Genomic DNA, 16,474 nt, shown 5'->3' with positions numbered 1-16,474 from the left:
GCACACGACCACGGATCCGCAAAAAAACACTCATTGTAGAAATGCCTATTCTTGTCCGCAAAACGGACAATAGGACATACTATATTTTTTTTGCGGGGCCACGGAACGGTGCAGCCGAGTGCTGCCCGCATCTTTTGCGGCCCCATTGAAGTGAATGGGTCTGCATCCGAGCCGCCAAAACTGCGGCTCGGATGCGGACCCGAACTACGGTTGTGTGCATAAGAGCTTACACTGACATAATGCTGTCAGTGTATCACAGTAGATTTGACACGGGGAGGGGGGGGGGCTCATTATTCTGTGCAACTCCATCGATATGTTATGTGCCCAACGTATATGCCGAATTGGAGATATTTGCGTCCGGATGGAGACAGAGTTCTGGCGAAGTCCCCACCTTGAGCTCCAACACCAAGTCCATCCTCTTCCTCCCCAGAGGGTTGATGTCATTGAGGATCAGTGCAGTGATGATATCGATGCCGTTAGACTCGTGGGTCGCTATGCAGTTCTGCAGGTGAAGAGGAGGTTTGGTCACTACAGGTAGACGGGGTTACAAACTTGCAGCCATTCTAGATCAGTCCACTGCAGTCACATTTACAGCGGTGCCCAGGGTGCAGCGCCAGCCACGCCACTGTTATGATCCAGCTTTCGAAGCACACACTGTGCAGGCTGGCAGCCCGAGGCATGTCCTGACACCCTGAGCAACAGGTTACATAACAGCGGAGTTACACAGAGTTCCAGGAAATCACCCAACACGTGCAACATGTCCCAGTCAGCCCAGTTACGCAATAACCCTGCACAAAAGGGAATCGTATTGGTACAATGCTCGGGGGCTAATCACATCTAGGAATCACTGCGTAGGTAGGCATTGCATCCTCCCTCGTCACCTGGTTTTCATGGCATGGTCCCTGGCAGTACTCCGTCAGGCTCTCCAGTGTCTGGTTAATGAGGGCAACGTTCTTCTCGTTGATATATAGTCCCAGTAGGCCAAGACCACCGGTTGTGCTTCCACAGATGCAGTCAAGGAACTGCAGGGTCTCGCAGACCAGATTATAGTTTGTTTTGTTATTCTGGCAGCGCAGGAAATTCTGTAACAAAATGAATAAAGAAAGTAACAAAAAGTGACAAAAGAAACTATCCACCAATTTTTTTCCCAGCAGGACACTTTCCAAACTATAAGATTCCATGCCTGCCTCCATCAAACCTCCAATATTCCAATGCATGGGTCACAAGCAATGGAGGAGACCCCCAATGTGATACTGGGAAGATCTAGGAGAGAAGGCTGGCAGCTAATCTTTTGGTCCGTCGTCATGTTGTAGCCCTATAAACCTCCATACATCTGCAGACATGCGAGGTCGGCTCCTTCACCTGCAGGTCTCGGTTGTGGTTCTCACAAAGCAGTTGCAAGAAGCGCAGGATCGGCTGCATAATGGTGATCACCGCGCTCATCTCCAGATCATCTTTTCCTTTCTCTGAAGCTGCCAGTCCACCATCCCCAGAGGAGAAGTGATCATCAGGGTCTGCCTCCCTCCGGAAAGTGCTGAAGGCCTTCTTGGTGGCAACCGAAGCCTCTAGAAGCTGCTCTTTGGCCTCCTCTGTGATCTGGGAGCTGGATTCTCGAGCTGGTCAAATAAAGAAATAAAAATATTCTATTGCATCAAATTTTTTTTTTTTTTAATAAAGCAACTTTTCAATGATCTTGGTTGAGAAACCTCTTGCAGTCTAGTGACACAGACCATGGGTAGTCTGATCCTGCAGTCATATCACCTTCCATCTGTCCCCAATTATAACCTAATCAATGCAATAATAACCTTATCAATGCAAACGTGGTAAAATGTTGGAGAAGTGGAAAAGAGCAGGAGATGCCTACAGGATCAGTAACCATGGAGACACACAGGTGTAGACACAAAATGGTAGAAAATATATCAAGGCCACTTACAAAGTCCCTTCAGTTTGTGACTTAAGATGCATTTATTTTTTTGTACATTAAAATAAATTGAGTGCAAAAGTCAGACCCCCCCTCCCCCCAAAAAAACAAAACAAAACCCGACATTCAAGACCATGTCATGGTAAACACCCACCTGTCTTCCGGTGCGGGGTCTCCCTCTCCGAATGCTCCTCATCCCTCTTCTTGCTCCCTAGGTCACTGGTATTCACAGTGACCGTGGCTTTAATTTCTTGCTGCGCGACTTTCATCCGGTCAAAAAAAACTTTGAAGAACTTCTCCGATTTCTTGTCCTCGGTCAGCCGGCAGAAGAAGGAATGCTGCAAAGTGCGGAGAGCATAACGTTATGTCAGCGCAACACAAAGCAACAGTGCCCTGATGTAACAGACGCATTCCGGACCAGCGAATGAGGTCCAAGAAAAGTTACCAAAGAGTTACTGCCCCGCCATGAGCCGACACGAGGCTCAGGACCACCTGCTAATCCAGGATCTGAGAGGACCAAAGTATTAGAAACCCTTTAATTTGGCATCTATCTTGCAAAAATAGGGAATATGGAAGGCACTCAATTATCTGGTATCGTCATGAAAATCATACATAATAAAAAAATAAAATATAGTATTTTATTTAAAAGGACCATATACTTTTTTTGCGGATCCATTGTAACAATGCCTAAAACGGAAAAGAATAGGACATGTATATTTATTTTATTTTTATTTTACATTTTTTTTATTTTTATTTTTTTGCGGGGCTACGGAATGGACATACTGATGCGGACAGCACATGGTGCGCAGTCCGCATATTTTGCGGACCGATTGAAATGAATCGCATCCTAGCCGCAAATAAAAAAAAAAAATTAAAAAATTAAAAAAAAAGGGTAACAGAGACCAGCAATGTTCGTGTGCACGCAGCCTTAGGCCTCATGCATACGGCCGTGTTCCGCGGTAACCCGGCCGGGATTCCTTCTGACAGCAGGAGCGCACGGCGTCATTGTTTGCTCTGATGCCGTGCGCTTCATGCCGCCGCTGCTGTACAGTGATACACTGGTATGATCTATACGAGTGTATCACTGTACAGCAGCGGCGGCATGAAGCACACGGCGTCATAGCAACCAATGACGCCGTGCGCTCCTGCTGTCAGAAGGAATCCCGGCCGGGTTACCACGGACCGATCTCGGCCGCATGCATGAGGCCTTAACCTGTAAATTCAATGATTATATTAAAATTCTTCAGCTGAATACATATATTACTTCTCAATGTGAGCAGTATAGTGCGGCAAACAGATCGTTGGGGGCAGTACGCGATAATCACATTGCAGAAGATTGAAAAGTAATAAAATACAGTATACCCCAGTCTAAAAAAAAAAAAAAATTCCCCCCCCTTTTTAACACTGGGGTATACTCCATTTTATTATTACTTTACAATCTTCCTTCCACAATGTGATTATCGCGTACTGCCGTCAACGATCTGTTTGCCGCACTATACTGCTCACATTGAGAAGTAATATATGTATTCAACAGAAGAATTTTAATATAATCGTGGAATTTACAGATTAAGGCTACGTGCACATGAACGTTGTTGGTTTCTGTTCCTTTTTTGGCGGATAGGATGTGGACCCATTCATTTCAATGGGTCCTCAAAATATGGCATACGGATGTAGACTAATTCAGTATTTCGCAACCAGCGTGCCTCCAGCTGTTGCAAAACTACAACTCCCAGCATGCCCAGACTGCATTTGGCTGTAGCAAATAAAAAAACATCGGGGCCCAACAGGTTTTTAGCTTCTGGATGCAAAAATGCATGTTTCTATTTACTGAAAGCAAGCAAGGGTCTTTCAGAAAGTTGCAAAACTTATCATACAACTTTCAAGCCTCCTTTAAACACCCCCTTCCTCCAAAATGTGCCTGTGGGATGCACATGGGGTGGGAAAGCCAATAAATATAGTGAAGTGAGGAGCTGCTCGGAGGGTGAAGGGAATATACCAGACACCTCTATAAACGGGAACAGAAAATCCAAAGCTGCCAGGATCTCCAGGGGGACAACAGTAGCCATGGAAACTGCCTCTGTTCCCGACTGCAGCTCGCTGACGCACGCAGCACAGCCTGACACAGGGAGAGAACGAGGCCAGCAGCTCATTAAATCTCCTGCCTGCAGCCAGCAGATATAAATAGCCCTTATGTAACCTCCTGCTGCTGCCCGCCGAGCGTGCACACACCTATCCATCATGGCCCCCCTCGCTGGGACCCTTGGAACCATGAGAACTTTTGATTTTAAAAGAATTAATAAAACATTTGTTACAATCACAGATGTTACATTGTAGCCTGTGGGTTCATAACACAACTTCTGCCACTTCTAGGAAGACCAACACAAAAAAAAAAAAAAGTTTGGCCTCCAAGTGTTTTAATGACAAGTTGCTTCCAGGATTACAGCAGCCAGGTAGCGGCACATCATGGATGAGAGGATCCCAGTGACTTACAGGAAGAGACCTGCTGAGTTTTATTCTCGTTTCTCGAGTTGATAACATGATGCATGGAAATAGTCTTATAACATTCACATCCAGAGCTGCATTCTTAGTCGACTTCATGACCGTATAAATTTACTGTACATATAGTGAACCAGCAGGGGGCGACAGAGCAAGTCCTGCACAAACCTAGAACCAGCACAGGGGAAGCCCGAGATCAGCATAGAAGGCAGCTCTGGATGTGAATGGAGTGCAAGTTATTATATCAAACAACATGGCAGATAAAAGCGACACAAGGTCCTGTCTAACCTGAATAGTGGTGTTGCCTCCCTCGAGCAGGGCTATCGCAAGGAGGATGCTCTCGTGGAAGACCCGGTCACTGGTAGCATTCATGATTAGGTCAATCACCAGATCCGAGGCCCCTTCTTTATCCAGATGACACTGAACATCAGCCAAACTCATCTCCCCTCGGCTTAGGCCCACCAATCCTACGGAGGCTACAGGAGGCATGCAATTCAGGGAGAATAACCCAAAACCAGTCAAATTTATCAATAAACGTAACGCTACTTACCTCCACTGCCAGATTTTCCACCACCTCCAGGAACATTCCCATAGCTGGTGAGGCTTTCCCGTCTTCCGCCATGCCTGACATTCCCGTAGTAACGGTTTACCAAAATCACCCGTAGAGCTTCACCCTGTTGGAAGACATGGCAGTCAATGCTTGCCCAGAAGAGGCATGTACAGGACCCTACAAATGTCCAATAGTCTGCTGGTCAACAAGGGGTGCACAGACCAAGACACTCAGATATGGGGTACAAGAAGTCAACAAGCCCAAATCTGAAAACGATCCTAGAAGAACCATCTAAAGACCACAGCAAGACATCAAGAATGGACATCACGACCACCAAACTAGTGACCAACAGGTCAACGGCCATACATACCCGCCTGATGTCCTGCAGCTGCCTCAGAGGCTGGGCCTGGCCAGAGTCCTGTGACTGGGCAGAGATGAGATGTAAGATACCTGGAGAACCCTACAGAGATGGGAGGATGTGGAGATGGAGGCAAACTGGGAGGGGTCCGGGGTACAAGGCTCAAGATGGGAAATTCACCTGTAATCCAGTGCACTCCGTCCGAGTCCCGGGGCATGAAACCTTTTCATTTAAATGGACTGGAAAGAGCAGGTCCCCTCCATGGCGCCCCAAAAGGCTATATAGATGGGTTCCCTTGTTTAGCATATATGGAGGCTTTTTCTGAACCCCTGTCAAGGCTTCTTTCCCTTCCAGTCAATGGTCATTCTGCAGAATTACCCGGTTACTAGGGTGCAGAACCTGACAATGCATGAAAAAGACTGACCGATACATTGTAACAACCACAGGTTGTCAGACAGGACTCCTGGGGGAAGGCAGCAATCACCCTGTGTCATTGCTCATCTCAGGCTGCAGTATTAGGGTTATGCACACATTTCGTTTTTGTCAGTTCCATGGTACCCGCAAAAATATAGAACATATCCTATTCTTGTTTGCATTACTGAAAAGGATAAAACTGTTCCATTATAGGCCAGAAGTTTCATTCCGCAAAAAAGGTACACAGACCGTATCAGAGTTTTGCAGACCACAAAAATGGCTGCACCCCTGTGCATGAGCCCTCTGATTTTTCTTCTAAAATTAGATTTGGGTGGAGAATCTGGTCAGTAATTGGGTCAATAAACCACAAGAAGCTGAACATCCGAGGGAACGATGAGGCAATCAGAGGGCGAAGGATTTTGGAAATCCCCTGCTATGGGAGGGCGTGAGGCAACCTGGAGACAGGATTTTACTGCAAGTCTTGTACGGCATGAGACAGGAATGTGAGCGGTGACGAAAGAGGGTCACCAGGAGAGGAGACCTATCCTTGCAAAAACATCCCATCTCTGTGCCCCAAGCTCTTTGGGACAGCCGAGTATTTAACACTTGACTTGCAGGATAGGAGGAGTGCAGGCGCCAGCGGTGCCAACCACAGCCACCAGGGGAATAACGGATTTTTAAATCATTTGCTGCTTCCATCTCTTCTTTTAATAGGATGCTCCATAATGACAGAGGGGGACCATGAAATAGCAGCACAGCAGGGAAGGGGTTAACCTCCCACTCGCACCAGATCAATGAATCAGCAGGAAAGTCCCTTCCACAGAAGAGGGTGGGAAAGGAACATCTGGACCTCTGAGGGATCAGCCGTGGGTAGAGACGGCCTCCGTGCCAAGCGAGTTTTCACCGCCGGAACAAGGCTGCACGTCTCCCTGGTGGCAAGGGGCCAGCTACAACTCCCATCAGCAGAGGACGCTGGGAATAAGAGCTGGAAGACAGAAATTGCATCGCTGATGTGCTGGATAAAGAGATACATTTATTTATTATTTTCCCCCCTCTATTTATTTATATATTAGTATTGGCAAGACGCTGACCCCGCTTTACTGGAATACTGAATGAGAAAGCAGACTTGTCAGGTTGTTGCAACAAGTTCGTGACCCATCCAAATGACAGAACCACTCGCCTGGTCGCTCCCCTGACAACTCCCTCTAAAGGGCTAGGTGTCTATTGGGAACTTGCTGTGAAGGTCACAGCGATGCATTATGTAATAGGCTCATGTTGTTGGCACAACATCAGAAACAGCAAGAAGGTGGCAGCGCTGCACAGCCATGATGGCAGAGGAAGACCATGGCAGCCTGGGTCAAAGGCTGTGCCAATAGGAGGGAAACTCCACTCATGCAGATCATACTTTTCAATCTCTACTCTAGTCACAGCCAGAGCTGCATTCACAATGATTCCAGTTGCCCATTACCTATAAGCAGTGCATTATGAGCTCTTAGATTGGCAGTCATTTTCATGGTCAAGTAGCAGAAGTCTGACTGCAGCTCTGGATGGGACTAGAGTAGAAGACATGATGTAACGCAGGATCGGACAGAGGGGATTTGCTTTGGCGGGAGGTGATCTGCCAGCGAGAGGCTGCTGCATTTAAGGACTGGTGTGGTATAGAAGCAACAGCCTCCTGGGATCCACATCGGCCATGAAACAGGAATACGGCGATATACCCTCGCTCTACGTACAGAAACCAACCCAGTGTAAGGAGATTGCAATTCCAATAAAACTGGAGCGATATAAAGAAGCTTGTACCTCTTATCTCCCCGATTAGTCATCGGTTGATGATCTGCCAATCAGAAAGGCTGCCCTCAGATGTCTGACACGTGCCCTCTGCGGACATTCCTCCCTGTCTGACTTTGTACCCTTATTTTATACAACGGAAGGTGAAGCAATATTTACTAGGAATAAGTGACATAAAAACTGCAAACACGTGTGCAGACCTGACCAGAGAGTGAACCTTCACCGATAAGCACTTTCAATCGATATAGAAAATACTGGCCCTTTAAGAAAATCAACTTGCAGCTTTTCCTAATAAAAAGGAAACCACAGGAGGTCTCATTTCCCCCCTTTACAGCCATTAACTAGAAAGGATTGGATTTTCCTGGGCACATCAACATTAGGAGACGTTACATATTAGGTCCCTGGGTAATGCGTTACCATTTACAACCCACGGTCCAGACTGTGCCAAGTGTTCTCTGCCCAGGGGAACGTGAACTCAAGTTCAACTTCATTAACCAAAGGGGAAAATAAAATAAAAAACACACATTAATCTTCAGAAACCGGATGCAAACTATGGTCAGAAGCCTTGGAGGATATTCTGACTTCGGAAAATAAAAAAAATAAAAAATGTACTGGAACTTCTCATAAAGTTTAATCTCCTGTGAAAGTTGCACGGCACAAATATCTCCCTGTAAATGGCCTGAAGTTCCGTCCTATATTTATTCACACCTGTCCTGACATTTGAATCCACCCTGATGGACGTCTAAAAACAGACAGGGTCTAAAAAATGTGCGATCTATGCCTCAGAGCCCGGCCAGATCATGCAGAATGACAGTTCTGAGTGTGCTGATAGGGGCTGCCGGTCACCAGATCCGCTCCGAGACCACATGGCAAGAACTGGAGACACCAAGATACTAAAGTAGGACACCCCGGTTTCCCTTCAAACAGCAAGTCAACTGTAGAGTGCAGAGGATACACAGGATACATTGAAAGGGCAATTCCAGTCACTAAACTCCTACAAAACTGCTCCTATATACAAGAACTACTATAATACTGCCTTCTATGTACAAGAATATAACTACTATAATACTGCCTCCTATGTACAAGAATATAACTACTATAATACTGCTCCTGTGTACAAGAATATAACTACTATAATACTGCCTCCTATGTACAAGAATATAACTACTATAATACTGCCTCCTATCTACAAGAATATAACTACTATAATACTGCTCCTATGTACAAGAATATAACTACTATAATACTGCTCCTATGTACAAGAATATAACTAATACTGCTCCTATGTACAAGAATATAACTACTATAATACTGCCTCCTATGTACAAGAATATAACTACTATAACACTGCCTCCTATGTACAAGAATATAACTACTATAATACTGCCTCCTATGTACAAGAATATAACTACTATAATACTGCCTCCTATGTACAAGAATATAACTACTATAATACTGCCTCCTATGTACAAGAATATAACTACTATAATACTGCCTATGTACAAGAATATAACTACTATAATACTGCCTCCTATGTACAAGAATATAACTCCTATAATACTGCTCCTATGTACAAGAATATAACTCCTATAATACTGCTCCTATGCACAAGAATATAATTACTATAATACTGCCTCCTATGTATAAGAATATAACTACTATAATACTGCCTCCTATGTATAAGAATATAACTACTATAATACTGCTCCTATGTACAAGAATATAACTACTATAATACTGCTCCTATGAACAAGAATATAACTACTATAATACTGCTCCTATGTACAAGAATATAACTACTATAATACTGCTCCTATGTACAAGAATATAACTCCTATAATACTGCTCCTATGAACAAGAATATAACTCCTATAATACTGCTCCTATGTACAAGAATATAACTCCTATAATACTGCTCCTATGTACAAGAATATAACTCCTATAATACTGCTCCTATGTACAAGAATATAACTCCTATAATACTGCTCCTATGTACAAGAATATAACTACTATAATACTGCTCCTATGAACAAGAATATAACTCCTATAATACTGCTCCTATGTACAAGAATATAACTCCTATAATACTGCTCCTATGTACAAGAATATAACTACTATAATACTGCTCCTATGTACAAGAATATAACTACTATAATACTGCCTCCTATGTACAAGAATATAACTACTATAATACTGCTCCTATGTACAAGAATATAACTACTATAATACTGCTCCTATGTACAAGGATATAACTACTATAATACTGCTCCTATGTACAAGAATATAACTACTATAATACTGCTCCTATGTACAAGAATATAACTACTATAATACTGCTCCTATGTACAGGAATATAACTACTATAATACTGCTCCTATGTACAAGAATATAACTACTATAATACTGCCACCTATGTACAAGAATATAACTACTATAATACTGCCACCTATGTACAAGAATATAACTACTATAATACTGCCTTCTATGTACAAGAATATAACTACTATAATACTGCTCCTATGTACAAGAATATAACTCCTATAATACTGCTCCTATGTACAAGAATATAACTACTATAATACTGCTCCTATGAACAAGAATATAACTACTATAATACTACTCCTTATGTACAAGAATATAACTACTATAATACTGCCTCCTATGTACAAGAATATAACTACTATAATACTGCTCCTATGTACAAGAATATAACTCCTATAATACTGCTCCTATGTACAAGAATATAACTCCTATAATACTGCTCTTATGTACAAGAATATAACTACTATAATACTGCTCCTATGTACAAGAATATAACTACTATAATACTGCTCCTATGTACAAGAATATAACTACTATAATACTGCCTCCTATGTACAAGAATATAACTACTATAATACTGCTCCTATGTACAGGAATATAACTACTATAATACTGCCTCCTATGTACAAGAATATAACTACTATAATACTGCTCCTATGTACAAGAATATAACTACTATAATACTGCTCTTATGTACAAGAATATAACTACTATAATACTGCTCCTATGTACAAGAATATAACTACTATAATACTGCTCCTATGTACAAGAATATAACTACTATAATACTGCCTCCTATGTACAAGAATATAACTACTATAATACTGCTCCTATGTACAGGAATATAACTACTATAATACTGCCTCCTATGTGCAGGAATATAACTCCTATAATACTGCTCCTATGTACAAGAATATAACTACTATAATACTGCTCTTATGTACAAGAATATAACTACTATAATACTGCTCCTATGTACAAGAATATAACTACTATAATACTGCTCCTATGTACAAGAATATAACTACTATAATACTGCTCCTATGTACAAGAATATAACTACTATAATACTGCTCCTATGTACAAGAATATAACTACTATAATACTGCTCCTATGTACAAGAATATAACTATTATAATACTGCCTCCTATGTACAAGAATATAACTACTATAATACTGCCTCCTATGTACAAGAATATAACTACTATAATACTGCCTCCTATGTACAAGAATATAACTACTATAATACTGCTCCTATGTACAAGAATATAACTACTATAATACTGCTATGTACTAGATGATGGAACATAACAGGTAGAGGAATTTGCAGATTGGACTGGGATTGCTCTTTGAATTTCCATAGCCGACACATTTAGCAGATGAGATATTAATCAGGTTTTTAGGTCAATGATGTAACCTGGGAGTAGGAGGAGGAAATGACATGGGGGGGGGGGGGGGGGGGGACATTTCACATATTTGAAGGAATGTTAGATTGCAACGAGTTTGTTTCATTATCTGAAATTAAACTGCTTGTACAAGGACAGCGAGTCGTCTTGGATATTATGGGCAGTAAATAGGAGATGTCTTCACTGCTGTAACACAATATGGAGGTGAAGTGTCCGGGGCCTCAGCCGCCCCTTGAAAATATACTTTCCGATTTTAGATGAGGAAAAACGTATGCACTGAGCAGCTCTAGGTCTGGTGGAGCCTCCTGCCCCATCCATGCCCCCAGACACTGCCAACCATGACTGGGGTCATCTAAGAGCCTGGTTGCTATGGAATATGCTTGGCCACCAAAGTCATTTAGACGTTACATTGTATCCCTGGGAACCAGACTGTCAGCCAGGTCTTAACTGTTTGGACCAGAGCTGCAAGTAGAAAGGGGGTGAAGCGGCCAGAGCTTATTGTTAAATAGCAATAACTATGGTTCTCCACTAGGGGCACCATCAACAGAACCAAGGAGATCGGTGGTGGTCACCAGTTCAATCCCATCGAGTTGCTATACAGCTGCTCTTTATAACAGAGAGGGGGAGGAGAATCAGCAGGGACGTCAGCCTGTAGGTAGTTTGGTGTAATCTTACGGTTTTACACTGGGTGGAGAAACCCGTATCCAAGACAGCAAACATCAAATCCATGAGTCACCTACAACAGCGACCTACTGGCAGCCAGAAACTCAACATCACAACGTCCACGGGTCTCAAAGGTTTCCTGGGAAGAGATCATTTTACAACGCACGAATCACGAGGTCTAAGGCCGAGTTCACACGGGCGAGATTTCCGCGCGGGTGCAATGCGGGAGGTGAACGCATTGCACCCGCACTGAATCTGGACCCATTCACTTCTATGGGGCTGTGCACATGAGCGGTGATTTTCACGCATCACTTATGCATTGCGTGAAAATCGCAGCATGCGGTATATTGTGCGTTTATCACGCAACGCAGGCCCCATAGGAGGTGAATGGGGCTGAGTGAAAATCGCAAGCATCCGCAATCAAGTGCGGATGCGGTGTGATTTTCACGCACGGTTGCTAAAATGACAGTCTATTCACTGTATTATTTTCCCTTATAACATGGTTATAAGGGAAAATAATAGCATTCTTTAATACAGAATGCTTAGTAGGTGGTCAATTGAGGGTTAAAAAATAAAAAAAATTAACTCACCTTATCCTCTTGATCACGTAGCTGCCGGTCTCTTCTTACTTCTTTAATCATGAGCTGCCGGCTAAAGGACCTGTGGTGACATCACATGGTCCAATCACATGATCCATCAACGTGGTGATAGACCATGTGATCTGACGTCACCACAGGTCCTTTAGCCGGCAGCTCATGATTAAAGTAGTAAGAAGAGACCGGCAGCTACGCGATCAAGAGGAGAAGGCGAGTTAATTATTTTTTAACCCTCAATTGACCACCTACTAAGCATTCTGTATTAAAGAATGCTATTATTTTCCCTTATAACCATGTTATAAGGGAAAATAATTACATCTACACAACACCGAACCCAAACCTGAACTTCTGTGAAGAAGTTCGGGTCTGGGTACCACAGTCCGTTTTTATCACGCGCGTGCAAAACACATTGCACCCGCGCGATAAAAAACTGAACGGAACGCAATCAAAACTGACTGCAATTGGGTACCTACTCGTGCGGGTTTGCCGCAACGCATCCGGACACGCTTGTGTGAACTCAGCCTGAGGGTCACTTAAGGGGGTCATCCCACAGAAGACTTCATTTTACTCATATCTGAAGAGCCTTCTTCCCTTTCTGTGGGTGGGCAGCAGCTCAAACACCTGCATCTCCCAGCATGTAATGCAACCCCTACTTCCCTTCCATAGAAAAACCGTAGCCACCTGTGGCCCCAGAGATGCGTATGGCATAGAAGGACCTATAGATTTTTATGAATTTGGAAGCAGTGACAAATAAACGAAAGGCGACCAAGCCGCTTTATTATGAGATGACTGCTGAGGACAGGGAAGCTGCTGAGCACGTCTGTCCACCACTGAAGGCCGGAGATTGTGGACCAGAGATTTAAAAAAAAAAAAAAAAAGTATATATATATTTATTTCTATTACATGTGCATTGCAATACTTCGCATGAAATTAATAGCGCATTTTAAATGAATACCGTTTGTGAAATTACCCCTTTAACTACAAGATCCTACTCCCTGCTGGTTCAGGGTCTAAAAAGATGAGCAAGAGGTCAACGGACAGGACTGAAATGGTGGGGTCTTGCTAAACTAACCAGGATTTGGGGGGGGGGGGGAATCCCGGCACGGGGCCTTCTAACCTAATGAGATTCTGCGTTCATGCAGCGACACCGACACCTGACGACCAGATCCAAGCAGCAAAAGGCAAGTCTATGACAGAAGTGCGGCGAGCGGAGGGGTATGTGATGGGTGGAAGTGCACCCAACAGGTCTCCCTGAAAACAGAGGGTTCATCCCAGACCCGACAGGGTCCTTCCTCCTTGTATTTCGTACATTGTTATTTTTCTGATTGTTACATTGTGGTTTATTTTACGTTTTCGGCTGTAACATTATAACACTTCATGGAAGATGCGGCTGTCGGTAGGAGGTCGGAGTTTATGGACTGGAGACTGTTCAGCAGTTTAATTTGAGCTCATTCCTCTAAATTCGCCAAAAATACAGGAGGGGGGGGGGGGGGGGGGGAACAGACATACAATTCTCCTGACAACACGGCACAAGTGCAGGCGACACATCACAGGACACGGACAGACGCACAAGACGCCCGGAGGCCTCAGACAGTGACCGCTTAATCTATTGATTAATGAAGCTTCACAAGTCAGCGGCCCCAGGGAGGAGAGAGGGACATGTGGGGGGGGGGGGGGGGTGAGGAGAGGGACATGGGGGGGGGGGCAGAAAAGGACAGACTAGTGAAAAAACCTCAGAACTTTCCAGCGCTTCAATGGTTATAAGCTGCAAGAGAGCAAAGAGCAAGTGATTAGGCCGCCTCGCATTCACAAAAAAAGGCTTTAGCCAGGAGCCTGGTTGTTGAACTGCAAGTCCCAGCATACCCTGCATGCTTAAAGGGAGTTCTAAAGAAAAAATAAAATAAAAAGACACATTTGTTCCAAATACAGTCAGTGCCACGTCTCTCCACGGGATGTCCGTGGTATTGCAGTGCAGCCCCAGTCACTTCAGAGCTCAGCTGCAATACCAGACACGTCCTACAGACAGATGAGGCGCTGTCACCCCTTCAAAGCTGGCAGAGAAAGCGTGAACTTGTAGTTCGATAACCACTGTCTGTCCAATGAGAAGAGGCTGTAACAGACATTGGCTGCATCAGGATATAAAAACTAAGGGCTGTTTCACACGAGCGAGTCCATTGCAGGAATCGCGCTCCGTGTCAGAGTGTGATCCTCCGCTCTGGACTTGCAGGAGCGCACGGCATCATCATGATTTATAATGCTGTGTGTCTCTGCTTGACCTTATTTCTACAGAATCACACCGACAGCTTTATGTCACTATGATTCTGTGGAAAAAAGGTCAAGCAGAGACACACAGCATTATAAATCATGATGATGCCGTGCACTCCTGCGAGTCCAGAGCGGAGGATCACACTCTGACACGGAGCGAGATTCCCGCAATGGACTCGCTCGTGTGAAACAGCCCTAACATTTAGAATGACAAGTCAGGCTACTTTCACACTAGCGTTATTCTTTTCCAGTATTGAAATCCGGTAAAGGGGCTCAATACCGGAAATAAATTTAAAAAACGCATCAGTTTTGTCCTAATGCATTGACTGGTAAGCAATCCGTTCAGTATGCATCAGGGCGTCTTTCGTTCCTTGTACGGTATTTGACTGAACATATCGAAGCATGCTGCATTTTTTTTTTGTTTTTTTTCCGGCCATAATCCCGGAGCAGTACCGCACTTGCCGGTTCCGGCATTAATTTCCATAGAGATGCATTAATGCCGTATCCTGTACCAAGTGTTTGGAAACTGCTGCATCGCCGGATCCGGTTTTCCAGTCTGTACATATGCCAGGACATAGGAGGAGCGGGTTTCTCTTTTGATCTTTGAAAAAAAAAAAAATAATAATTCTTACCGGCTCTGTTATTCCGGAAGATACCGGATGAGACTGAAATACCAAATCCGGAAAAAATTACTTTGTTTGTATACGGATTGCCAGACCCAGCAAGTGTTTAAACTTCAGAAAGCTCCCAGCGATCACCATTAGAACAGGACCGCAACTGGTTTTAGCCTAAGACAATGCAGCACTGCCACCTAGTGGCCGTATTTGGTACTGCCGAGGAGAACACCATACTCCTGGTCCAGGGTCACTTCTGTGAATCTTCCTACCTTGTCTCCATAACCACGATCTTTTGCCATCATCTCCCGCAGTGTCTGCAGGACCTTGATGCAAAGCTTCTCCTCGTTTTCTTCCAGAAGTTGTTTGGTGTGTCGAATTAATCTTGGGATAAGAAAGGGAAATATATATTTATTTTAAACGGAGACTGGTAGAAAATGTGTCTTAGCAATTGAAACGGAGAATGACTGCACCAGGATATAGAAATGAAGCTACATAGTAACTGGATGTAAAACTAGTCACCCCCTACAGACCACTTTAGCATTAATGCTTTGCAGCAAATAAAAAAAAAAAAAAAAAAAAAACACACACGTCACTCACTTGCAGATGAACTGTCCGCTCTCACACTTCTTGCGGGCGTCTGTGTTTTCTGGGAACAGAAGCTCCGGTCGGTGCAGAACATCCACAAGTACAGAAAGTTCAGCCTGAACCAGTGGCCGCAGCCGGTCCTCCAGAGAAGAGACGATGTCCTGAGAGGAGGACGAGATCCCATTACACGGATCATACGACTACATAATGCAAAAGGCATGAGCAACCTGAACGAGGGGAGCGGAAATAAAGCCCACCAAAAATATGCACCCCCCCCAATACTACTTAGGAGGACATAAGAAATACAAATCCCACCATTATAGGGGAAGGGGGGGTCAAAGTAGTCGCTGCTCCACCCACAGAGAGAGAGAGAAGCAGAGTTAACCCATTGGATACCGGAGGTTTTCCCGATTTCATTTTTCTTCCCCATCTGATTTGAGCCATAACTTTTTTATTTTTCCATTCACATAGTAGTACGAGAGCTTATTTTTTG

At 43.9% G+C, this 16,474-nt stretch overlaps 1 protein-coding gene across 6 annotated transcripts in view; it reads right to left on the bottom strand.

Moving 5' to 3' along the window:
• The window catches only part of ITPR1 (inositol 1,4,5-trisphosphate receptor type 1), a 97,494-nt gene that overhangs the window by 15,938 nt on the left and 65,082 nt on the right, over positions 1 to 16,474 (bottom strand). For 5 of the 6 annotated variants that reach the window (XR_005774377.1, XM_040408694.1, XM_040408696.1 and 2 more), the window contains 8 exons: positions 15,994 to 16,142; positions 15,666 to 15,777; positions 4,968 to 5,091; positions 4,706 to 4,893; positions 2,076 to 2,259; positions 1,363 to 1,616; positions 882 to 1,082; positions 392 to 502 (listed from right to left, as the gene is read on the bottom strand). Coding sequence is in view for 5 of the 6 variants with exons in the window: in XM_040408694.1 (XP_040264628.1) it covers positions 392 to 502; positions 882 to 1,082; positions 1,363 to 1,616; positions 2,076 to 2,259; positions 4,706 to 4,893; positions 4,968 to 5,091; positions 15,666 to 15,777; positions 15,994 to 16,142 (1,323 nt within the window). In the remaining variant the exon portion in view is untranslated. The remainder of the gene's footprint in view (positions 1 to 391; positions 503 to 881; positions 1,083 to 1,362; positions 1,617 to 2,075; positions 2,260 to 4,705; positions 4,894 to 4,967; positions 5,092 to 15,665; positions 15,778 to 15,993; positions 16,143 to 16,474) is intronic. The other variant, XM_040408697.1, reaches the window with a different exon arrangement.

Source organism: Bufo bufo, chromosome 9 (assembly GCF_905171765.1).
Source record: "Bufo bufo chromosome 9, aBufBuf1.1, whole genome shotgun sequence".
Classification (NCBI taxonomy): Eukaryota; Metazoa; Chordata; class Amphibia; order Anura; family Bufonidae; genus Bufo; species Bufo bufo.
Note: the sequence above shows the minus strand (reverse complement) of the source record. Positions and strands in the feature narration are given on the sequence as shown.